The 26,129-nt window shown below is 46.5% G+C and overlaps 1 protein-coding gene across 1 annotated transcript in view; it reads right to left on the reverse strand.

Moving 5' to 3' along the window:
• The window catches only part of LOC307077995 (arf-GAP with coiled-coil, ANK repeat and PH domain-containing protein 2-like), a 48,315-nt gene that overhangs the window by 11,375 nt on the left and 10,811 nt on the right, over positions 1 to 26,129 (reverse strand). The window contains exons 3-16 of the mRNA XM_079739525.1: positions 23,968 to 24,087; positions 23,084 to 23,137; positions 20,998 to 21,056; positions 19,601 to 19,784; positions 17,442 to 17,486; positions 17,254 to 17,349; positions 11,329 to 11,394; positions 3,088 to 3,200; positions 2,636 to 2,687; positions 2,454 to 2,554; positions 2,045 to 2,150; positions 1,074 to 1,282; positions 695 to 764; positions 447 to 541 (exon numbers count right to left, since the gene is read on the reverse strand). Coding sequence (XP_079595651.1) covers positions 447 to 541; positions 695 to 764; positions 1,074 to 1,282; positions 2,045 to 2,150; positions 2,454 to 2,554; positions 2,636 to 2,687; positions 3,088 to 3,200; positions 11,329 to 11,394; positions 17,254 to 17,349; positions 17,442 to 17,486; positions 19,601 to 19,784; positions 20,998 to 21,056; positions 23,084 to 23,137; positions 23,968 to 24,087 — 1,370 coding nt within the window. The remainder of the gene's footprint in view (positions 1 to 446; positions 542 to 694; positions 765 to 1,073; positions 1,283 to 2,044; positions 2,151 to 2,453; positions 2,555 to 2,635; positions 2,688 to 3,087; positions 3,201 to 11,328; positions 11,395 to 17,253; positions 17,350 to 17,441; positions 17,487 to 19,600; positions 19,785 to 20,997; positions 21,057 to 23,083; positions 23,138 to 23,967; positions 24,088 to 26,129) is intronic.

Raw genomic sequence — 26,129 nt, forward strand, 5'->3', positions numbered from 1 at the left:
GGCATGATGGAGTGCATTCCCTCCATGAACCTCTCTCTCTCAGGCGCAAGAGAGAGAATTTAATTGAATCCTATTGTACCACAGAGAGACATTGGAATTCATTGAATTCCCGTTCTTACAACGGGCTTAACACTGGATTCCTCTACTTGTTGTATTACTGCACACACATGCAATAGAGATTATAATTTTATGCAAATAACGATTTACGTAAATATGAATATATTTCTATTACTTCTTCTCCTGTACTTCTTGCAGCAGTGCCTGCATTTTATCTTTCTACATGGTAAATTCCCTCTATTTTCTATTTCGGAAATTAAGATTCTATCCCTATTAAACCCTATTTAATTTGATATATCTCTTTTGCAAGTAAAAGCACCCCTGTTCAGAGCTGAACCGACATAGCCTGCCTTAAGCTGCCTGAGGTGGGGGTGGTGGAGGAGGTTTACCTGGGGTCTCCAGGCTGTGGTTTCCGGGCAACCAGCTCCTCTCTACGAGCCTCGAAGATACCGTTGACCACCTGGTTCCCTAGTCCACACATCAGCTGGGAACCGCACGGGAACAGAGAGAGACGAAATGCATGAAAACCCGTGAATCTGTGAGTGACAGGTGTCAGAATCAGTGTCAGAATCAGTGTCAGACCCCCCCCCCCCCCCCCCCCCCCCCCCCCTCCCCCCAACCCACTGGTGTCCCCCACCTTGAGAAGCTCAGGTTCCCAGGTGTCCAGAGTCAGAGACCGCACCTTGGAGAAATGGACCCCAAGGCTCCTGCAGAAACAAACGTTCAAAAAAAAAAGATAGTGTACGTTTTTTTGGTTTCCCCTTTCATCCCCGTCACGCAAGAGGCTGCAATTCGACTTTTTGACCACCAGGTGGCAATCATGCTCCATACACTTTTTTTTTGTTGCAAAATCAAGAAACTACACAGAAGGAATGAAATGAAGGGTAGCCTTCAAACGAAGAGTACCCTGTCTACCTTCGTAATTAAGATTCAAAACGGGCCCTTTACAGTACCTGGTACAACATGCGCATACAGTCCAGCGTTACGTGCAGCGTAACGGTACTGCAGTGCTGTACCTGTGGATGCCGGAGCACTGGATGCAGAGCGTGATGCCCAGGTTGATGCTGGCCCAGCGGGGGTCCGGCTGCCCGCAGTCACAGCAGCAGGAGTTCCCGGGGATGGTCAGCACCTTCTGCAGGGCGCTCTCCCCCTTCAGGGGCTTCTCCTTGGTCTCGCCGCCGGAGTCGAGGCTGCCTGTGGACGTAGACGCCCTCCTGTCCAGCTTCTGGGGGAGGGGGAACACGTCTGTCAGTCCGTCCAGAGAGCTGTACCGCGGAGCCCGGTTATTGACACGTTGTCTGAGAGTGAGTGAGCGAGCGAGTGAGTGAGTGAGTGAGAGTGAGTTAGAGAGTGAGTTAGAGAGTGAGAGAGTGAGAGAGTGAGTGAGTGAGTGAGTGAGTGAGTGAGTAAGAGAGTGAGTGAGTGAGTAAGTGAGCGAGTGAGTTAGAGAGTGAGTGAGTTAGAGAGTGAGTGAGTTAGAGAGTGAGTGAGTTAGAGAGTGAGTGAGTTAGAGAGTGAGTGAGTTAGAGAGTGAGTGAGTTAGAGAGTGAGTGAGTTAGAGAGTGAGTGAGTTAGAGAGTGAGTTAGAGAGTGAGAGAGTGAGTGAGTGAGTGAGTGAGTGAATGAGTGAGTTAGAGAGTGAGTGAGTGAGTAAGTGAGTAAGTTAGAGAGTGAGAGAGTGAGTGAGTGAGTGAGTGAGAGAGTGAGAGACTGAGTGAGTGACTGAGTGAGTGAGCGAGCGAGCGAGCGAGTGAGTGAGATAGTGAGAGACAGAGTGAGTGAGTGAGTGAGTGAGTGAGTGAGTGAATGAGTGAGCGAGTGAGTGAGTGAGTGAGTGAGTGAGTGAGTGAGTGAGTGAGTGAGCGAGCGAGTGAGTGAGTGAGTGAGAGAGAGAGTGAGAGATAGAGTGAGTGAGTGAGTGAGTGAGTGAGAGAGTGAGAGATAGAGTAAGTTAGAGAGTGAGTGAGTGAGTGAGTGAGTGACTCACCTCTTCCTCGTCTCCTCTCTCGCGGAAGGCGGTGGCGATGCTGTTCTGGACCGCTTTGATCCAGGCCTGCCTCAGTTTCTCAGAGTCCGCCTGCATCATACAGCTCCTGCAAATACACAAACAAACACATTAACACACGTCACTTAATCGCTGCAGAAGTACGTCAAATACTATCTCACAATGTGTGTTTATTTTTCAGGGTGGGTATTCCCGTGCATGCGTTGTGGGTGTACACACATGTTTGTGTCTAGTTATAGACGGGTGTGTGTGTACTAACATGTGTGTGTATTCAAGTCCGTGTGTGTATTCACGTGTGTGTGTGTGTGTGTGTGTGTGTGTGTGTGTGTGTGTGTGTGTGTGTGTGTGTGTGTGTGTGTGTGTGTGTGTGTGTGTGTGTGTGTGTACTCACTTAGTGGGGGACACTACCTCGAAGCAGAAGCGTCGCTCCACGTCCTCGCAGTGCTTCACCGTGCACAGCCTCAGGTCCTCCACCACCACCGTGGGGGTGTCCTGGGGACCGGGTACCCAGCGTTAGTCCCACACACACACACTGCACGGACACACACACACACTCAAGGGAAGAGGTCCTACCTTGAACTTCTTCTGGTAGACTAGCTGGTTGTTTTGGATAGAGAACCATCGCCTGAATCACAAGGTAGAATAAAAACATGTACGTTATTTATTTCCCCCACACAATACAGCATGGTCCCATTCTTGAGGTAGCCAGAATAGATGCTGTTCTGCTCGACGGCCAAGATACTTCAGTTACAGTTAGTTCATGTTCTCCAACCGAAAGGTAGAACAATGACTTGGAAATAAGTTTGAGGACGCAGACCATGGCTAGTTCAATCCCACACAGGGGAAAGGTTTCAGGGGCTAAGTGTACAAATAACCGACTAGGAGGTCAGGGTTAATCACCCGTAGTAGGAATGATGAAAGGGAGTAAGGCGTCCACTACCCATTGAGGGGGAGGACTGGGTCAGTGTTACAGGGCATCAGACAGTGTGCCGAAGCTGAAGGGACCGGCCGCACTGTGTCCTCACCTGTTCCATGTTTTGAAAGCATTGCTGGCTCTTTTGAACAGGTATCCCTCCATGGCGATGCCCTTCTCTGCATCAACATTGTACTCCAGCTTGGTGTCGTCATTCGAGAAGTCCTGAGAGAGAGAGAGACACAGAGACGGAGAGAGAGAGAGACAGACAAGAGAGACAGAGAGAGACAGAAAGGGAGTGAGAGCGACAGAGACCGAGAGAGATTGAACGAAAGAGACCCAGAGAGACCGAGAAATAAAAGAGAAAGAGAAAGAAAGAGAGAGACAAATCGACGAGAAGAAAGAAAAAGATAAGCGAAGGAAGAAGAGGAAGAAATAAGGAAACGGATTAAAAGAGAAAAAACAAAGAAAGAAGAGATACAGAGGAAAGAACAAGTGGGGCGAGGAGAGGAGCAAGAGGAGGGAGAGACATGGGAGAGATATTACTAAATATGAATGTAGGTTAATGGATGTTTATCTCTGCTGCGAGCAGGCCTGCCTTAGGCTGTAAGAGATGGGGGGGGGGCAGGGGATGGAAGATGTGACTCTGCACTTAAAACATAGAGCCACCCGTCGGCTCTTAACACAGCGACCTTGAGCTGCACAGCGGCCCCCGATCCCCCCCCCAGGAGCCAGGGGGTGGGGACCAGGCAGAGCCAGCCGGCCACCACACCATGACTGTTCCATCCAGGGGAACACATCTACTGGGCGAGGACGGCTTTTATAAATACACCCTGTTAAAGTCTACACAGCAGCGTAAGGGAATGTCACACACACACAAATACACATTTGCTACATTCAAATTTTTCTTTTTTCATTTACAAAATGGAGGCAAGGGTCATGCTAAGGGTCCCTTAACTTATTGTCTTGGATGTGTGCAACCAATACAGCATGGTAAGGGTCCCTTAAGTTCGTGTCTTGGAATGAGTACAACCAATACCGCACCCAGGTTTATGTGATGTCACTGGTCCCCTGGGGAAAATACTTCCTCTAAAAGCAGGAGCATCTGAGCAATGAAATGGAACTCTTACTTTGAAGTCAGTCTCCATTTAACGCCACAGCATCATATCCCTGGTACAGCACTAAAGACACACTCAGCGTGGTCACGGTTCATGCCAGTTAGTCACATGCTGCGGCCCCCCCCAGGCTATGGAAAGACCTCCATTCTTCACAGTTAGACCTAGCCTTACTGCCTTCTCCCCAGCGGTTCTAATACTATTTTGTTCCGTCAACGTTTTTATCTAATTCGATTTTTTAGTGCAGCATATTCGTCAGGCTGAAGTAAAAGAACAACCGTTTTCTTATGTTATTTTACTCAAATGTAATAGCGTAAAATAAATACGTAGAGATTGAAGAGGATTTTTCCATCGCACTATTTCCTGAATCCAACTTCACCAACTGATTTCATTTCGTCACCAAATGAGCCCACACTGGTCCACACACGTGCATCCCACCAGCAGACTGTACCTGTAGCTGTTTGTTTGGCAGGCCTACTCTCTCCCTGTCCACTTTTTAACCCTCCTGCTCACTCTTTCTTCCGGTGTCACTTTTCTTTGTCCCTCGCTCCTCTGACCTCCCTATCTGTTCCTCATCTACTCCCTCGGTTTTTTCCATCCCTCCCTCTCTCTCTGCTCCAGAGAGCAGAAACCCAAGCCTCTGTTGTGTTGTCATTAGATCATCCTGCTCATGCTCGTTACCAGCCTACCATCCCTAAAGCACTAACGGTATGGCTGTACGTACGTGTGTGTGTGTGTGTGTGTGTGTGTGTGTGTGTGTGTGTGTGTGTGTGTGTGTGTGTGTGTGTGTGTGTGTGTGTGTGTGTGTGTGTGTGTGTGTGTGTGTGTGTGTGTGTGTGTGTGTGTGTGTGTGTGCCAGCTCCAGCTAAGCTCACATTACCCACACCTGGGGGCCCCTTGACAACCAATCCTAGCTCCTGGTGTATCGGTTTATTTTTCAAGAGTTTGCCAGCATCAGGGTTTAGTCGTCCCCAAGCTTCTGGAAACATCCATGGCCTTTCCTGGCTCACGTGATGGATCCAATTACCTCATCTCCCAGTGAAACCAAAGCGCTCCCTGCCTCTCTGGTACAGGAAGTGACAGCTACTACTGAGCTTCTGATGCTAACGCGAGAACTAGCACAGATGATTTAGGTTTTGAACAAATTGTGTTCTTCATCAAAATTCGTGCCACAATTACTTCCACGTTTTCCGCCTAGACACTCCATTCAAATTGGAATAATTGGAAGCTTGTGTTGGAGTCAACTGCTACAACTGTTCTATAAACACAATTTCATTTTAATTAAATATAAAAGTTGTATATACGTTTAAAATATTCAACTTTATTTTTATAATTTAAGTCACTGGGCAGACTTCAGACTTCACAACTCGGTCAATTTTCAACCTTTAAACCAAACATTTAGCAAATCATCGACATGATTTTGATCTTATGATGATCTAAACAGATTTTCAATATCTTTTATACTTGTACAGGCATGGGGTTATGTTTCTAAATGCTACACTGAAAGCTGAGACTCCACAGATTCCTACATCATAAGCCTTATCATTTTTTGACCTTAACTCCACAAACTAGATGGAAACAAATGTCCAAGCTGCAACCATTAATGTCTCACCTTTGTTAATATCATTCTAATATTAACTGCAATAAGTAGAGACTGATCTAAGTCTTGTATCAGACTTATAATTGGGCAATCATACTTCTCTACTACTTATAATTATACTTCTAATTCTAGGCCTAGGTCCAAAATGTACAACCTAAGTTTAGCCATTTGTTTAACTTTATTTCCCTTTTTGTCAACTATTTTACATTCTCTTCAATGGTTTGTGAGTTTATATTGTTATGCTTAACCATTCAGACTTTAAATGTTTGAACTCTGTTTAAACTTACTTTCAAATTAACCCTTAAAATGTCACAAACCACTAAAAGCCAGCAATCCAGTTTAGCGTCAGCCTTTCACCAGCCAGGATTCACACAGCAATTCCTTCAGAAATGGCATTTTCTAGTAAACATTTGATATTTATTGTATATTTCACTCAGCTTTGATCTGACTATAATGAATCTAACCACAACAATAAATCCCAGATAACATTTCTTGTAATACTGTTAACATTTCCTCTTGCAATGAATGCAGATTTACTCCTCAATTTTAAATCTTCACACCGATATTTCAAGACTCTTCAAGCGCAGTAAACATCCATAACCAAGTATATTGAGGTTGTTTTATCTCTGCAGGCAATCATTTCCTGTTTACTTCCTAGTGAGCGGAAATTCCAGATATCGTTGGTATAAACATTACGATAAGGCTACGTCATGTTTTTAAATCTGGATTTCTAGTCGAGGGTGTACCCGGTGGACTATTTCATTCTGTGTAAGGGCACTGCCTAGTTCCGATCCATCAAGTTTTCTCAGAATTATACGTCAGAAGGGACCCGACATGATCACAACACACTCAAGGGCCAAAACCTATGTTTCGAGTTATATAATGCACATTGGATACATGGATGCACACAGCGGCATGCATTCATTATACTGCTGTGCAACATGCCACACACACACACACACACACACACACACACACACACACACACACACACACACACACACACACACACACACACACACACACACACACACACACACAGTGCTGGCAGCAGCGGAAGGGCAAACATGAAACGGTCTAAAGGAAAAACGTTTTAAGTGCAATATTAATTTCAGATACGATTTATAGGCAACTTGTTCTGACAAGTTTCTCAGGAAACCAAATTCTTCTCTGGCTTTCAAAATCAAGGACGGAAGGGACAAAAGGGGACAGACTACAGAAGGAAGCGTGATTGGAGAGATAGTGGCTGATTTAGTGTGGTATCCTGGCGACAGTTCCGTTGTGACTAGAGCTGCAGAGCCCCTTAGCGTGAATGTCATTAGCCCTGACCGTTCCAGGGCTGTGCTTTAAGCCAGCTGACCTGCACCTCAACCAGAGGGTGAAGGAACAAAGTCTCCACCCGAAAATAAAAAATGGATGTCAAATAAAAGGGATAAAGCATCCACTATGTCACCGCAGAAGAGACATAAAGACCCGTATTCAAACTGAAAACTAACAAATCTTCAAATCTCAAAAAACGGGAGAGGAGACAGATTAAGGAAAATCTCCTCCGTTCAAAGACTGTCATTATTGGTGAGCATCCCAGCGAAACAAACAACAAGGAGTGTGTGTTAAAAACCCAAAACTTGAATTATTGGTCAACAACAACAAAAACAACAACAAATCCCAAACAACACAAACAACCATTGAAATCCATGCCATGGAACCGGAACACATTTCCCACCCATGGCGTTTCAGCGGTGAGCCGAAACACACCAAAATGTGCATCGGTCTGAACACACACTGCACACAACACGGGTGTGGTCACACAATGGGGGGGGGGGGGGGGGGGGGTGATGAGCTCTGGGGGTCAGAGGTGAAGGGGCTACTGTACGTACAGACGTGGTCCAAGCACAGAACCTGCGTCCGTCAGGTAAAGTCTCTGTCGTTTCCTGAAGACGTTGTACGAGTACACACACGCACGACGATGGACAGATAGAAGGACAGAGAAAGGCACAAAAGAAGAAGAATGTATGTGTTCCTTACAGCAAGGCATCATGAATCGTGGCGATAGCGTAGCGATGCTACTTTCTAGGACGAGTTGTCATAGAACACAATGTAAAGCTGGACCTATGCTTTTATCTATGAATACAAACATACAACTTTGTAGCTAACATCTGTATATTCGGTATCATCACACACGCACCAAAAAAACAATGCAAAAAAAAAATAATATTTGTATTGCACTCACCAGATACCAAACATAGTGAAAGCGGCTGAATATCCTCATCTTTCTAGCAACTGGCCTACATGCATGTGTGTGTGTGGTAGCAGGTGAAGCTAACGAGCATTAGCTTCTGCTAAGCGTCCCTGCTTACTGCATCTCACTGAGAGACACCGTTAGCCTCAGCAAACCGGCTCCTCTTCCGAGCAAGCATTCCTCTCGTGTGCCAGTGTGTGTGTGCGCAAATTTCCTCCTCGTCATCGTCCAACCTAGCCCATCCTCCTATACGCACACTCTGTAATCACCCTCTGTGTGTGTGTGTGTGTGTGTGTGTGTGTGTGTGTGTGTGTGTGTGTGTGTGTGTGTGTGTGTGTGTGTGTGTGTGTGTGTGTGTGTGTGTGTGTGTGTGTGTGTGTGTGCGTCCGTGCGTGTGTGTCACAGCAGGGTTAGGTTAACTAAACATCAAACATTTATAGTGACTTTAGTTTAAGGAGGCTCTCTCCCGTGTCTGTTCCTAGCATTACTACAGCTCTGGCCCTGCCCTACAGGCATGAATAAACCAACAGAATAAACTCAGACTACAATTCCCAGCTGCTCATCTGCCCTGAAACCTCAGATAAACGTCGGATTGAATGGTGCACAGGTCATGACTCATGACCCATAAGGCATTCCTCCAGACTGATGAGGATCTGTTCTTGGTCGTGTTGGAGCCATTCCCCTCCTTGTGTTTTATATACGTTCGGACAGATCCAGCACCACAATGCCTGGAGCTATAACGCATCCCGACAGTTCTCTGCTCGCTGGGGACAGAGCTACCAGAGCTCAGAGAATTCACCCAGGCGGACAAGAGCTAAACTGAACATGAATACACCACCATTCATTAGATGCAGTGCCCTTGAGCAAGGCACTAACCCCCTTCCCAGCATCCTTACTGTACACTGCTCTGTGAGAGTGTGTGCTATCTATACAGTCCCAATGAATGTACCGCACATTAATCCTGCACACATAATGTCCTCACCATGGTAATAAATAAGGATGTCTATTCCTGTGTGTTCCTTCAAAGCCCTAAATACCCACACTTCACACACGTGCGCTCTAGGGCTGGAGGATGCAGACAGAGAAAAGAGCAAAGACATCACAGGTCAAACGGCCCCTTGAGGCATGCCGCAACATTGCATGGTGAGCCATCGACCGGTTGACGTAGGTTAAATGTAGGGTGTGCACACGTGCACAGGACCAGTCTGTGCACGTGTGCACATGTGTCCCACCATCAAATCGACAGGAGACTATGATTCTTCCAAATCATAACCTGACGGGACGATCCTGGTCCAATGAGCTGGGTGAAATGCCTCCCATCGACAGCGTTCGTGGTATGAATGACCTTCCGGGCTGACAGCATTTTGAAGCAATGCAAAGCCAGGGATAACACGTCCAACACTCGACAAGCACCGGCACGCTTGAGGCAGGAAGCGATCTGCCTTAGCTCGGCAAGGGGGTGACACACACACACACACACACACACACACACACACACTCAGCAAGAGTACCGCCAGCGTTGTTCAAGGTGGAGAACGCGACACTCGATACGGGACAGGAGAGCAGGAAGGAAGGAAGGAAGAAGGGGGGGGGGTGTTAAATAGGAGGAAAATGGGGCTTACCTGCAGAGCAGCCTGGAGAGGGCGCAGAGTGACAGAGGAAGGGAAGGAGAGAGCAGAGCTTTGGTTAGGGGGTGCTGATGTACACCACGCTACAGAGAGACATAAGGAGAGGCAAGGAGAGACAGAGCGAGAGTTGAAGGGGAGAACAAGCATGCGAGTCAGACAGTTTAAAAATAGCGTGTGGAGAAAGGGGGGAGTGGAGGGGGGTCGGGGGGGAGGGGCAGTGTGGGGAACTATGTGTTCAAGGACAAACAGTGGCGGGGATCAGGCACCGAGCATCTAAGGGAGGGAGGGAGGGAGGGAGGGAGGGAGGGAGGGAGGGAGGGAGAGAGGGAGGGAGGGAGGGAGGGGAGGGAGAGAGGGAGGGAGGGGAGGAGGGAGGGAGGGAGGGAGGGAAGGGAGGAAGGGATGCTGTTGGAAATGGGAGGAGACAGTGAAGGACAAGACAGAATAAAATATAAAACATAAGAATGGAAGAAAACAACATTAGAAAAGGGGGGGGGGGAGATGGAACACAGGGAGACACCGAGAGGCAGTCACAGGACAGACACACAGACAGACAGATGCCCAGCGATACCCATATAGAGATGGGCCAACCTCACGCAGCCTTATAATTGGATACTTTTCACCTCATTTTGAGAGAAATTACCCATTTCAACCATAGAGTGAGGGAGTTGACTTGGTGACCCTATTAGTGTTTTTCCGATGGGACTGGACATGACTTGGGCGTCTGAAGTCCGGCTGCAGCTGAAACCCATCCCCTTTGTTTGGAAGCGTCGCCACCACGCTTCCGTGAAGCCGTCAATAATGTATTACTGTCAGCGACTGAGATCGCCCCGCGGAGCACCTTATACCTCAGGAGCTCAGCGGTGCGTACCCCAGCCACGCCCCTGCGCCCCAATTGGCCCCTTTAGATCCATAGTTTGCTGGAAGGGGGCCAATCCCTGATGAGATATGCAAACGATCCTATCCAATACTCTTAAAAGGGAGTTCCCCTTGCGAAGCATAACAGCACAAACTTGGTAGTTTAATGAATAGTAGTTTCAGTAACCAAATTGTATTGTATTACAGCTCCCTCAGTGTTTAAACGATAACTAAGGCCATGGACCATTTCAGAGAGATTGTAGACGTCTGAAAGAAGTAATTTGCACAGTGAATGAGATATACAATTTTCAGTTAACTTAAAACCTCTACAGTGTGTCAGGCCATTGGAGCGAGTGTGACACGGATTCAACAGAGCTCTGCGGTTTAGCCCTAAGCCGTTTCTTGCCTTTTTCCCCAACTGTTGATCTCCAAGAACTGGACTGGTGAGTCATACGACATAGTCCTGAGCACACAGGGGTCACGGGTTGATCTGACACATGGTGAGAGCAAGATAAGATAGTCTGCCTCCAGGGGGGACAGGGAGACGGTAAAGTAATATCAGAGCGGAGCCCTCTGGCTTTACTTTTAATGCCAGGGCCTGAGTGCAATCAGAGAGGCTTTGGATGCGCCCAAGGGGGGTCAGAAAGTACCTGGATCCCTATTCTAGTAAGTGTATGTAGTCTATCAGCTGACGTGTGTGTGTGTGTGTGTGTGTGTGTGTGTGTAGGTGTGTGTGTGTAGGTGTGTGTGTGTGTGTGTGTGTGTTAACTTCAATGTTTTCTTTTATTGAACAAGGTTTCGTTGAGAAGCCTCAACATCATGTCCGTTCCCAGTTTGCCCGTACTAGACAGTGCTCTCTTAAGAAAGCAATACAACAATAACAGGAAAGGAGATAGAATAAACGTGTGTGTACCTTTTGCTGGATGGTCGAGTGCTTCTGTTCCATGTCTCTCTTGTCCTTGGCTGCATCCACCACCAGCTGATCAACTGGAACACACACACACATCCACTCATTAGCCAGAAGCCCCCCTAAGACATCGTCCCAACCCACAGAACCATGGGGTCCCATCGACATGCGAGCGGGCGGAACCCCTGCCCTGGCTGACGGATTAACGTGCCAAGCCACCTGGTTGGATCCACAGGCACGCACTCCCCAAACAAACGGGGATATCATCCACATACATAGACACTCCCTTAATGATGTGGTTCTATCGACGTACATACAGAGCTACCCATAGGCTCGTATCGACATTCACACACACACACACACACACACAAGTGTCCAGTATGAGTGAGAGTGGCAACTGTTATGTCATTTAACAACGGGGACGATTGAGTTGGACTGAATGGGGCCTTTCTCGCCTGCGCGTCTCAGAGCTCCGATAAACCAGCCTTGTGAAACCATCCAGATACTGAAGTTTGTGATTGCGTTTCGCAGTGATTATCAGTCTGGCCTTGGCTCGGCTGTGATTTATTTTCAAATATGGGCGCGCCGTATTTGTTAAGAGAACACCGGCCAATCAATAGTGAATTAGCGAATGCGCTTGGTTGAAAAGCAAAAACATATTGTCCTCTTGAGAAAATTCCAGATCTGTCTATTTTTTTTCTTCTACTTTTAACATCCCCAAACTATTTTTGGATAAAAATCTGTTTTGATTGCTCCGCAGATTGCTACACTTTTGCTATGTGGACTAGGCTCACATAATAATCAGACTGTTTACATCCATCCGTTGGTAGATTCAAGCTGCATCAGCGCTATCCATTTGCAACAGAAAAAAGGAACCCTCCAAAATATCTACCAGTCGTCTACCAGTGTGTTTCGGTGTATGGGGCCAATTTCATTTTCTTTCTTTTTCCAATTTGAGGAACAACCAGCCTATCGACCGGCTGGGATCAGCTCATTCCCTGGCTCCAGATCCAAAATGGAGTCCGCTACCGGGGTCATGTCATGTGCGAAATTAGGTCTGGGGTGATTGATGCTTCTTCTACTCCTCCTCGCTAGTACTATATGTTGTACAAACTCAGGGTCATCTTTTTTTTCTTCTTTTGAGCAGGAAAAGATTAACCCAAATAATAAGGAGGGTCTCAGAGAGTTTGTGTGTGTGTGTGTGTGTGTGTGTGTGTGTGTGTGTGTGTGTGTGTGTGTGTGTGTGTGTGTGTGTGTGTGTGTGTGTGTGTGTGTGTTACAACTCTAGCGTGGCTGGTTTAATGGCTTGTTACCACAGAGACCAACCTACAATAGCAGCTCCCCCAGATCCCTACACAGATGGATGGCTATCTGGTGAAGGGTTGCTTTGTTTAGGGAGAAATACTGAGGAATGCTTGAGAATATGGGTGGAAATGTTCAGATGTTGGGGCAAAAAAAAACTCTCAAGAGCTGCTGAAGTTGAGGCCAGGCAGGGTGGCTTGGTGGTTGAAAAGAGTGTATTTGGAAGAGATAGCTTCAGGAAACTTCAATAGAGAAGGTGTGCTACTGACCTATCTGAGGATTGGTTAACCCTATCCTGTTTCACTAGTGAGGCTGTGAGGAGAAAGCAGAGCTAGTTCAGGTATCTAATCTCATTGCCTTTGATCGCCTGTATCAGGGCACTACAGATTGCAGAGGTAAAGGTAAAAAGTCAATCTCGTTGACCTTTTGCTTTGTTTTGAGTAGCTTTTATATTTTCATGTTTTATTGATTACTAAATCATGGGATTAAGCTTTGAACCTGTATTGTTGAGAGTTATTCCGTTCTGTACATGAGGCACACAATGAAGTGATATATCTTCCATGGCTAAATTATATTATGTAGCTGTAATATAAAACAAATGCATATAGATATACAGTGTATTGGTTGTTTTTAAATCAGATTTTACAGCGTTTAATGAAAAACGCACCATAAAATAAACTGCATTATTATTGAGTTGGGGAAGAAACTGCTTCTCTAAGAAGATTGTAAAATACCTGTGAAATTACAGAACACACAGAGGCTGCAATTTTGTCTCATCGTCGCTGTTTAACTTTACTGAGACGGACATGAAGGAATAGTTAACAACCAAAAGACATGTTGCTGTTTAAATTTAAGTACATAGAGTTATTATTGGAAGGTCTTTAGGCCTTTCATCTTTGTCTTGTTTGTAGAGGTAGATGGCAGGTGTGAGCCGCTGCGTGCGTGTGTGTGCATGCATGCATGTGTGTTTGATAACATCAGATGGGACATGTTTCTTCCCATAACAACATATCCACTCCTGTAGATTTAAATGTCAGGAATGATGAGGTACGTGAACAGCATGTGGGTGTCACAATACCCCCCTGTTGAATACATCTTCTTTACCTTGTGCCTCACTAACATCTTATCTGACAGCGACAGGGCTGAGAGGGAGATTACGACTTAAATTGCTTCATTGTTGGTGCAGAGTGCAATACTCTGACTCAATCCAACAAACCATAGGGTTCTGCTTAAATAAAGGCCCCTGGAATCAGATGTGTCTGAGATGGGAACTTATGATTCATTTAAACTGAATGTTCAGATCGAAGGACATGATTAAATTAAGCGCTACGTTCCGATCGGAGGATAAGATTGCAAAAGTATTAGTTTGAAGTTTCAAACGGATGGAAGTAATCTGTGGATGGTTTTAATAATTATCCGTGAAATGAGTTGCTGAGAATGACAATGCACCTTGTGTTGTTTTCTTGAAGTCAGGCAAAGTGTGGGATTTTTGTCTTGAAGGGATTCCTTTTTATGGTTCTTGTGATTGTATTATTTCTCTGATCCTTATCGTGACCTTACATGACAATTTTTCATGCCAAAAACGTAATGCATTAACCATCTACCTAATACTAATGCCTAAATAGTAACTACACCAAACTCAATCTATAAAATATTGTAATATACAATATGTCGGGGTCAAAAAAATGACCAATGTTTCATTCGGGTCAGCCATCACTTCCAGCTAAGAGACCTACCATGCTTTTAAAATAATATTGCTTAGTGCTCTGTTTCTAATCTCACAAATCAATAGCATATTCAAAATCTAATGGCAGACTAGCTCAAATATGGGCAAACTGGGCATTTCATTTTCTTTCACTTCATATTTGTTTTGACCAATCATATTGCCTGAGGCGGGGATCTGTGAGCATGTAATTTACCGTTTACAGCGAACACAAACTTGGCCAGCAGTAGTTTGAAAAAAGGCTCTGTAAAGATATATATTGTATTGGGCCACTGTAGAAAGGCACATATAGAAAATGTATTTTGTAACAACACTGGAAAAGAGGCAGTTTTTGTTTTGCCCAGGTTCTTTGCCGTCTCCCCCCAGAAGCTTTTCTGTAACATTTAAGGACTACTGGGTCTGAGATTACACAGATTCCATTCTTGTCTTAAACACAAATCAAAGTTTGTCTTGTTATCCGTTCCATTGGTGATCTTAACGTACAAAATAAACCACACCTGTTCATTAAAAACGCATAAATATAGCTTATCAAAGTGAAGCTGGGAACAGGCAAAGCACTTGAAGCACAGCTAACAATCAACAGTTACAAGGCTGGCATCTAGGGTAACCTCTCCCCTCTCTACCTGCGGCAGGGTCACACCTCACCAAGTGTGATTAGCGCTCTATGCTTGCAGTGTTGCATGCTGCTTATCAAACCTGTTGGCAGCTCTTCCACATCTCCCTGCACAGCCTCTGCACCTTCCTCAGCTTCATGGCGGAGAGAGGAAAGGAAGAAAAATCCACTTTGGGGTTTTCGAGTGGCCTTCCACGGATCTGAATTAGGAGTGCCTTGTGGTTCCCCGTGTGTGCCGTTTCACACGGTACACACGGCACTCTTCTTCTCACGCTTCACACCGATGTCATGGGTGCATGCTCCTCTCTCCCTCCCTCCACCGTCAAAGCCTTTCTGTCGTTTCCCTCCTTTAGTGTTTTGGATGTTTCATCTCCGGAGTCACATGAATTCCACGCCTCGAGTCTTCTATTTTAATAGTTTCTCACAAGAGTCATCGGATCTCTCTCTCTCTCTCTCTCTCTCTCTCTCTCTCTCTCTCTCTCTCTCTCTCTCTCTCTCTCTCTCTCTCTCTCTCCTCTCTCTCTCTCTCTCTCTCTCTCTCTCTCTCTCTCTCTCTCTCTCTCTCTCTCTCTCTCTCTCTCTCTCTCTCTCTCTCTCTCTCTCTCTCTCTCTCTCTACGGCTCAGCCCCTCTTCACAAATCTCTGGACGGTTCTGGCGTCAGACAAGCCGCCGTACAGAGTGAACACACTCCAGAGACAGACGCCTCATGTTCCAGCTGCTCACTGGGCTGTAGGATTAGTCCTTTTTCCTTATCTACAGATCCGGCAGCAAGAACGTGGATCTTTATCCTCTGCAGAGTGGTTTGTTTCCTTCCTGAGGATCCCTAGAAAGTGCAGGTCTCTGACACAATGGGTTTTGAACGGCAGCTTCTTTTCCTCGTCATGTTGCTCTTATGAGTCTTTTTAGATAATTTGTAGAAGAATGTTTCGTTCTACTCTCAAAGGCATCTTGCTGGTTGTTGAGGCAATTCCCCCAAAAATACCCCTGATATTTCACGCTTCAAAGCATCTGTTTTCTCATCTTCTCCGAGATCCACACTTTGGGAGAACATCAGAAGCACTTGCACTAGAAATCCCCAAAAAGAGGAGAAAACGAAAGGGCTTAACTGGCATTAATCCCGGGAGGTATTCAGACCAGCTGATTCTCTCTCGTCCATAGCCTTTTCCTACCCAGCCACTTCATTCAATATCCCGAGCGTTTTCCACCATCTCTCCCTCTTTCACAAAATCCTGCGCTCTCCCCGCCTCCTCTGCCGTCCTTGTGCACCGTTAGCTACGCGTTGGTAAACTCTCTCTCCCTCCCTGTCTCTCTCTATCTATCTCCCTCCCTCTCTAGCTCTCTCCCCTTCCTCATTCCTGCTCATGCTGCTCCTCCGAGGATCTGATAATGATCCCTCTCAGGAACGCTGCGATGGCAGTGCTGCCATGGTCCCGTTCCGGCCTGCTGCAGGAGAGCCACGCCCTCCCCCCCCGGGGCCACACAGGAAGCTCCGGGGTTTAGGCATAAGGTAAGGTATACTGAGTAAAAGGTATATGCTTCTACCTTATGCACAGTACACGTCAAGTGAACACGCACACTTAACGTCAAGTATACAGACACAGACACTGTATACGCACACACTCACAGTGTACGCTAAGTTTACACACACGTATACACACTTCAAGTTAAGTACACACAAACACGCACACATTCACATGCACATGTGTACACTTTTGTTCACCTTTGTAATGCTTGTGTATATTCTGTACACTTGCGTCACACACACACACACACACACACACACACACACACACACACACACACACACACACACACACACACACACACACACACACCAAGATACCCAAATGGCAGAACACCCAGATAAACAAATACTGAAGGGTCGTAGAGGTTGGGGAACAAAGTCCCGCAGGAACCGGCTGTTAGTTTCGACTCACTTTGAGCACTGACGCAAGAGGAATACACAGAGTCAACTTAATGCTCCAATTTCATTCAATAGGGCTGCTGATAGAGTCGTACACTTAATGCTCCAATTTCATTTAATAGAGCTGCTGATAGAGTCGTACACTTAATGCTCCAATTTCATTCAATAGGGCTGCTGACAGAATCAAATGGCAAGAGGTTTTGCAAAAACCTTGAATGTCTTGAATGTAACCACAAATTTCCATCTTTAACCCAGATCACCATTTTGATACAATTCTACATTTCTTGAGAGCGTGCGTGCGTGCGTGCGTGTGTCCGTGTGTGCGTGTGTGTCTGTCATTGTGTGCGTGAGCGCATGAGTGGTCCTACCTGCCCTCCCAGCTGCTTCATCAGGGGTTGCAGTTCGCTGAAGAGGTCGTAGCCCTGATGGAAGAAGGTGAGGTGGGCGTACATGAAGGTCAGCATCTGCAGGGGAAGAACCATCGTTAGTACGAGCCTCTTCCTGAGGACCCTGGGACTCGGACTGCGTACAAGGTGCCCGTCAGAAAAGCCTTTACCGATTTGAGGATTTCCGATCTCCTCTTGGATTGTAGGACGTTGATCTAGAATGGAAAGATCAGGTGGAAAAAATGACTTTAAAATAGATCAATCACAAGGAAAGCAATTGACTTATTATATATTACATTTGAGAATAGCACTATATATATTTTATTACACAACTATTGTAAACTCCTAACACATTACACTCAAACTCAAATCCATCCATATGCCTAAAACAACATATCTATCATTATAACTTAAAATGGGAGAAAAACTGAGAAATCCTGACAACTGTGACATTGGCTGGGCCAAACATACACAAAATTCTGTTGAATGCTGGAGAAGATTAGACAAGCTTGTAATGCTTAACCATTCACTGACAATTCAGTGAGTGTAGTTCCCCACATCGCCACCAGGGGGAACCGACACATAAGTGAGCTACCGCATGTTGAGCCACTAGTCTCCCAGACCATCTGCCCAACTGCACTGCACAACTATCTCCCGTGCCCTTGTGTGTGTGTGTGTGTGTGTGTGTGTGTGTGTGTGTGTGTGTGTGTGTGTGTGTGTGTGTGTGTGTGTGTGTGTGTGTGTGTGTGTGTGTGTGTGTGTGTGTGTGTGTGTGTGTGTGTGTGTGTGTGTGTGTGTGTGTGTGTGTGCGCGCGCCAGGACAGAGGGAGGGGGAGGATTTCGGTTGTGCAGGTAGCAGGCAGTGCTCAGAGTGTTGTAAACCTGTGTGTGTACAGAATACGTGTGTGAGGAAACGCACCAGAGAAACACAAGTACCTACGAATCCATGCATGCAACACACACACACACACACACACACACACACACACACACACACACACACACACACACCCTTTATAGTATGCACAGTGTGGCACTGGGCACTCAAAAAGGTCCCTTCTAGGTATTTTTGTCTCCATTTTAACTGGAGCTCACAACCTCCTCCATATATCAAGCTCCCGCCTACCATCCAGCCTGTCACTAGCTGCTGCACTCCATGTAATTAAGGACAGAAGATGCCACGTAAACAATCTATAAATGCAATAAAAACGTAGACCTTTATTTCTTCAGCAACGGTTCATGAGCAAGCTAAAGTCGCAGAGGTTTTTCGGCAGGACCTCAAAGTGCTGACGGGGTGTGAAACTTCATAGGTTGGCAGATTCCAATCGAGGAGGCAGTGACTTATGGATTTCCTATTGCGCGAGCAAACCGCTCAGAGAGACGGAGTCGATTTCTCAAACAAACAGAAGTCCTTTTCGGGGAAGGAGGATTTCGAAAGGAACGGTTGCAAAAGGCCACTGCGTGATGTTGTGAAACTGCGCCTGTATAATATCGGCAAAATACGGAAGGAGGAACATAGCTTATGGTCAGCTTCTCTTGGGCAAACTTGGCAGTAGAGCGGTGGTAGGTTCCACATTAGCCTTGTTATTCATACCAACAGCTGAATTTGCCCCATTGTATTATCTTACCATGTATGCATGTATCATTATCTGATGGAACAGCAATCTTCTCGTTTCCATATATAACACTTGAAGTCATAATATAAATAATACAATGACTTCATTATACTAGAATGTTGTGTGCATCTGAAAGGAATTTCAGGTATTTCTCATGTTCAAAATTCTTTTAAATACAATTCATCAATTATCTCACAAAGTTTCTCACGACCTGAACCCCTAGACTGGGCGCCCCCAGCCCGTTCTGCCAGTGATTTTAACTGGCCCTGCAGCAGTGGCTGGAGAGGAGCGGTACTTTTCTTCCCGTTTCCGATCCGCTTTCACTGGAGCCAATCCCCAAGCGGGCTCTTCCCCCTGGCGCGCTATTGGCTGGTTTAACACAAGGACGACAGGGAAGCGCCGGCACGCAGCCAACTGTGTACAGAGTCAGTTGAACTAGGCCTGTTGATCACGCCTCTTGTGCTGAAGAAAAAATGACAGCAGCTTCCCCAGACCAACGTGCAATCTACGATGGAGCTTGGTCTGGCAATAGCCAGGCTACTGAACCCCTGCTGTCTCTGCCATCCACTACAACGCCCCCCCCCCCCAATCCCCCATCACGCCCGGCCAAGGCGAGGGACTAAAACCCCGCCCCGGGCTGACCTGCGAGAACCCATGAGCAACGGGTGCTTCGGATACAGCGGGGGGGTGTCGTGGTGCCTGGGGTCGGGTACCTGCAGGACGTAGTCGAGGACGATGTGGCGGAAAACCTTGCGCGTGGCGGTCAGGATGTTAGTGGCCTCCTCCACCTCGTGCTGCTTGTTGCGTGGGGCCTGGGCGTTCCTGGCCAGGGCGGCCTCCTTCTCCTCGCTCACCTTGTCAAACTGCTTCTTGGACTCCTTGAACTTACGCAGGTCTCTGGGGGGAGAAACGGAGGACACGGGTCATGAGTCACAAGGACCATGAGGAGACAGAGTTTGTGTTGAAGAGTGTTTGGAGTGTGAGGCTTTAAGTAGGTCGAGGTCATAAAACAAAATGGAGTAGATCCTCTGTGACGAGTGACAGACGCAGGACTGGATTGATTCGATACTAGCTTTTGTATTAAGACTAGTCAATGATTATTATTGTTGGATGAGTGAACACCATACTGAACACAGAGTGTGTGTGCTGTACTGCTTCATAACCATGAGCCAAAACAGGGTTCAAGAGTTCAAGAAGAATATGTCTTTAATATCCGCATTTCCAAAACTATCCGCAAGTTCAGAGGTGGCGGGTAAAGGAAAACAAGGTTATCGCTGATGTTGTTGAAAGAAAAAAAAAACGAACAAATGAACCTTGGGAGAAGAAACGAGAACCACAGGAAACCCTTGCGACCTCCATGCATCATATTCTTCACATATTTCCCTGGAGTTTCTCCTTTCTATGAAACATAAACATGACTAGAACTACCAATGTTGACATCATTTTTCTGCAGGAAAACGCAGGGTAACCATCAGTTATGAGTGCCATTCTTTCAGCGTGGCCCTGTATGGATATTCATCACACTCCAGTGCTAAGAGCTGGCCAATGATTTCTGTAAATTCCAACGTTCCCAGCATTCCCTGAACCATAGCACCCTGGGAGGCCTGGGTACTAAGGGTCACCGTCAATATTGAAATGGATGAAATAAGTGCAGACTAAAGCGCCGACTAAAGCGTGAGGACTTTTAAGGGTGGATTTGTATTAAGGTGTGACACACATTGGGTTATTAGACGTGTTCTCTATAGGACAGCTACAGAAAATGCTGGCCTGTAGCATTTTTACTGTAACTGATTAATTTGCATGCATGAATGTAAGATTTTCTCCCATCCAAAGGAACAAGGCCAACATAATATATATACATGAGAGAAGAGAAGTAAGAGATTTGGACTCCCCATGTGGTTTATTGAATCCACATTTAAGATCATGATTTATATCAAATAGTCAAATTAATAAATTATTGAAGTTGCTTTGTATTCATTTCTGATTAAAACTAACAGCGACTTTGATGCGGTCAGTGGACATTATTTTGAGACACAAGAAAGAAATGTGCAGCAAAGCCACTCCTGAAGGCCAGAAAAAACACAGTCTATCAAGCTCAGTCAATGCTTACTCCTTGACAAACGTTTGAAGCTGGGTCTTTATTGATCTCTGCGCCTGATCGAAGAGTATCTGTGAAGACAGAGAAAAATGGACAGATTAGCCAATTCAATTGCCCTAACAAAAACACACAAAAAAGGAGCCTAGCGGTAAAATTAATTATTATCATTCTACTTCTGTAAGCAGCAGCTGTGGTGGAGCTGATTCAGACTTGTAGGCTACGGCCTGTTCTGCAAAGTCAGCGCTCGGTTACTTAGCCTCGCTTCTACTTCCTCTGGCCAAGTTTAGCATCGACAAATGGGTTCATATTTCCATAAACGCTCTGTGAATTCCCCCCTGAACGCACGCACACACACACACACACACACACACACACCCCCACACACACACACGATCCCTCATTGTGTTTGGTGGCTCTAGTTAACCTGCGTTTTTCCATGACACACAGCCTCGCGGAGAAAGCAGCTGCCACACATAAACAAGGCCCCTGGAAAGAGCTGCGCTGCGTTTGTCTTATAATTCCCTGGGACTTGAAGTCCGATGACAGCGGGACCCAGACAATACAGCCAGTGTGGCGGGAATGGGCCCGTCTTCTTGTGACACACAGCGCTCCGGATCATGTGCTTAGAGATCGCTGACATTAAAAACACATATGAAGCAGTCAGCTGATGTGGCCGGTCTGTTGAGTCATCGCTGCCTGGCCTCAAGACTTTGGCTTGCTTGGAGGGGGAAGTGGGGGAGATGTCTTGTGGCTTCCACTGAGTTAAAGAAGTCACTCTCGATGAACGCTTGTATGAGTCGTCAATAGTGAACCGTCCGACGAATCGGTTCAGACCGATGAAGATCTGGACGCTGTGGTTGTTCGGCACCAGCCCAGATAATAATTCAACACAGATACACACATTGAAGTTGTGTCCTAGTAGGGCTGCATATATCACTGGTCTTTTTTTCGTTTGGGGGAGGTTTGCTTGAATCAAAGCCAGTTGAATATATAAGTAAACTGGACCTAAAAAAACATCTATCATTAACTCCAAACCTCTGCCCAGTGTGAAGAACTCACGGCGTCTAAACAGACGTAGTCTGGGACGTTAATCAGACATCAAGGGGGCTCTCCCCCCCCCCCGCCCCCGGAATTAGTGGAGGGGTCAAGATGACCATCAGGAGGATGTGGGGACCGGGTAGAAACCCCCAGTGGAAGACAGAGGGTCAGAGTCCAGGTCCTGGGGGAGACCAGGGGAACAAGAGCACACATACTTCCCCATAACGGATGTAAACTTGGTTCTGTTTAACGGTTATAAACCAGTGCACTGGTGTGGATTTAAGGGGCTTGTGTCTCTCTTTAGAGGAATACAACACTTTGTCAGACAGGCAGTGTGTAGAGCTGGACACCCGACACGACACACAAGTATTTTGTGAGAAATAAAGTCGTCTCTTGGGTAGAGAAGTTGTGAGCGGTCCACAGAGCATTAGGCTGTGTTCACATCTGCTTGTGATCGTACCATAAGAGCCAGAATAAAAGATGTGCTTCATAAGAACAAAAACATACCCCTGCGTCACATGGATTTTTAAAAGGCGTGGGTTTGAAGACTTACTTGGGATTTTTGTGTTTGTTGGGTTTCTATAAAATCCCTGCAATTAACAGTGAGGATTCCTATGGTGTGCCTTGCTATTTCACACAATGCACTGTTACTTCACACAATGCATTGTTACATCCCCATTAAAGGTCTGTATGCAAACCCGTTCATAGTGAGCTGCTGCCGTGTCATGTTCCTTGTGTGACCCACTTCGGAGAAGCAGGCGGCCAGCGACAAATATCTTGTGTTTTTTCAGCCAATGGGATGAAAGCCAGGGCTGGAGCAGTCAGGGTACTGAGTATCTCCTTTTTTAGTACCACTGGATCGTCTTTGTCCTCTCTAACCTCTTAAGCTACAGCATCTGCTTCACTATACCTCCTTACTGGTCTGTGACTGTAAGCTAATGTCCCCCAGTATTTGACCCAGTTCTGAGTGCCGTTATGCTGGGACTGTGAACAGTGATTGAGGTAGTGCTTGGGCGATAAACATGGCAGCGACGAGCCGGTCGTGGTGGTGATGTCCTACCGTGTGATAGTTGATCATCTCCGTCAGGCTCTCTGCAAACTTGGTGAGACTGGACTGTGGGGCAGAGGAGATAAACACAAAACGATGATGATGATGATGATGATGATGATGAGGAGGAAAACACATGCACCGAAGATGAATAAGTCTCGATATGCATAATATTATTACATAAAACGACCATGATCCTTTCGGGAATAGGAATACATACAAGTAAACATTCAATTTAGGAAAATGTATACATTGTGGAATGAAAGTATGCAAAGCATGCATCCCCGCGCGGCCATTATTAACCGTATGCGAGAAGCTATGCTATGTTTGCACAACAATGGGAGCTATGGGGAAAGCGAATTCTCCGGTCTAAGCGTTGCCTGAAAGTAAGTATAAACTGGGGCTGAACTCCGGACCCAGTAGAGAGCCAGTGAAAGGAAGTACACAAAGGCAGAGGGGAAGTACCTCTCCCCCTCTCACACACCCCATGCAAACCCTTGTGTGAGAAAAAACAAAAGCAATTCACAGTCCGGTTTCTAAAAGGTCTGAAGGACGGACTTGAAGGGTTTCATTTGGAAACACAAACATTACCTCCAGCTACTCTGAAGATATCGAAGTATCAATGTTAACCTCAGTTAGTCCTTATTAATAAAGAATATATTCTACATGTGCTCTGATACACAGAACAAGAAAAACATGTCTATTCGTTTCTACTTTCACAGATCTGGTCCAAGGGTTGCGTTTCCCCAGACCACAGCGAAACCCAGAAGAGAGCCGGAACAAACAAACTGAATTGTTAAAGTCTAAACAGACATGGGATCACGGATGGACGAAGGACGGTCATTGAATTGTTATTGTTATTGGAAGTGTTATTGAATAGTGCACTTCATCATCACCTCGATGACCTCATCTTTGGTGGACTGCTGCGCCAGCTCCCGGATGCCGTTGACAAACTGTTTGTTGGCCGTGTTGTAGGCCTTCCCAGCGTCGATCATCCCGATACACAGCTTCACCAGCTGGACGGAGACCGGGAGAGAGATGGTTGGTTCCATGGTTTTAATGGAAGAGATGTGGGGAAAAAAGGGAAAGGGAGAGCGTGTGGCTTAGAGTGAAATACACAACGATAACACGTTTTATTAATAACAGTCATGAGATTGGGGGGGGGGGGGGGAGGAGTGAGTCACAATATACAGGAAAGGGAGAGAGATCGTCGCAAAGAGAGAGAGAGGCGAGAATAGAGAGCGAAATTAAAATTATAAATAGTTTCATGAAAAAAAAAAGAAAGAAGAATGGACGATTTCCGAGGACAAAAACAGAGCGGGAGACAGAGCGAGACATAAAGAGGGAGAAACAGATACCCTGATGGAAGACGAAGATAAAAACCGAGCAAAGTGAATAACATCTTAAAGCAATGCTCGCCAGGCCTCCGTCTCCAGGGCCGGTTTCATCTTACGACCCTGGACATCTGCTCCATCAGACTTAAAGCCCCACGAACACACACACACACACACACAGCAACACACACAGCAACACACACAGCTACACAGTGGGACCGGAGCATGAGCTGGGCCCGCCAGGCTCAGCAGCTACCTACTCAATACTAATCCTGGAGGAGAAAGATCTGCTTAAAACCCCGTCTTTCCCTCTGACTCATCGGTGCCAGGGATAATAGATGGTTACGTCAACACCAAAACAAACAAACCCTGGCAACGCCGAGGAGGAGGGAGAGACTTTGCGTGTTGTGAACGGCAATGCATCCACCTGGATTCATGTATGATATACCCGTAGGCACACCGTTTGGCTGGGGATCAAATACTACCCGGGGGACTGACGGTTCTTTAAAAAGCATTGCACACAGTTCCGGGCATCTGTGCCCGAATTTGATTAAAATCTGAATACAGGCCTGCATTCAAAACGTGGGTTTTGGAAATGATGGTTTGAAGGGTTGACTACAAGCTTTGACATTTTTGACTCCCCAAGGAATACATACAATGCAATAACTAAGTGTGTTTACACTGTGTGGCTGTGTGTCGTGCGTTCCACTTGGGTTGCATGAGGTGCATGTGAAATGTGGGCCTGCGTGGGTAAGAATGAGATTGGGATTGTTTGTGTTCATTCTCTCCGCCTCGTCGCTTCCTGACCGTGAACAGCCTCATCGTAGTCAGCCGCCCCACGCTACAAGACTTATTACCCACCTTCCCCATCCTAGTCTATGGAGTACAATAAGACTTTTAATCATTGGCTTGATTAAAAGTGTGTCGTTTTAAGGTCTGGGGCGGAGGCCAAGGCAATAACAGCGTCTAGTTTCTTCTTGAACTCAAGGGCACACACACGCACACACGAACGCGCACTCACACACGGACACACATAGGAGTTGCAGAACAAGAGAGGAAATAACAGTGGAGCCGAGTCATGTTCAGCAGGACGTGACAGAGAGAGAGTGGTCAGGGGGGTAATGGAGAGGATGGGTGCCAGAGAGAGAGAGGCGGGTGGGTGGGGGGTGATAGAGGATGGATTGAGAAGAGAGAAGGGTGTGGCTGAAAAAGGGTGACTGAAATAGAGTGAGAGGATGAGGTATAGTACATCGTGAGAGTGAGGGTTAGACAGGGTGAAAGGGTGACTGTAGGTATAGTACATTGTGAGGGTTAGACATGGTGAGAGGGTGAGGCACGGTACATTGTGAGGATGTTGGTAGGACAGAGTGAAATGGTGGGTATGCTACAATGTGAGGGTTGGACACAGTGAGAGGGTGAGGCATGGTACATGTGACGGTGAGGGTGAGACACAGTGAGAGGATGAGGTATGGTACAGAGCGAGGGTGAGGGTGAGACACAGTGAGAGGGTGAGACTGAGGTTGAGATCATGTTGTTGATCATATAATCAGTTAAAGCAGATGGTACACACGCCCATGCACTGACTCAGGCAGTTCCCCAAACGGAGGCCGGTGTTATGTCGGGGACACAATACAGTAGCAAGCGAGAACGCTGGCATCAATCTGCCCGCTGCAGTCAATGTCTAACGTCTAATGTCTGCAGGTGGCCAGCTTCGGCTTGCCACA

This window comes from Pollachius pollachius (genome assembly GCF_949987615.1).
Source record: "Pollachius pollachius genome assembly, chromosome: 7".
NCBI lineage: Eukaryota > Metazoa > Chordata > Actinopteri > Gadiformes > Gadidae > Pollachius > Pollachius pollachius.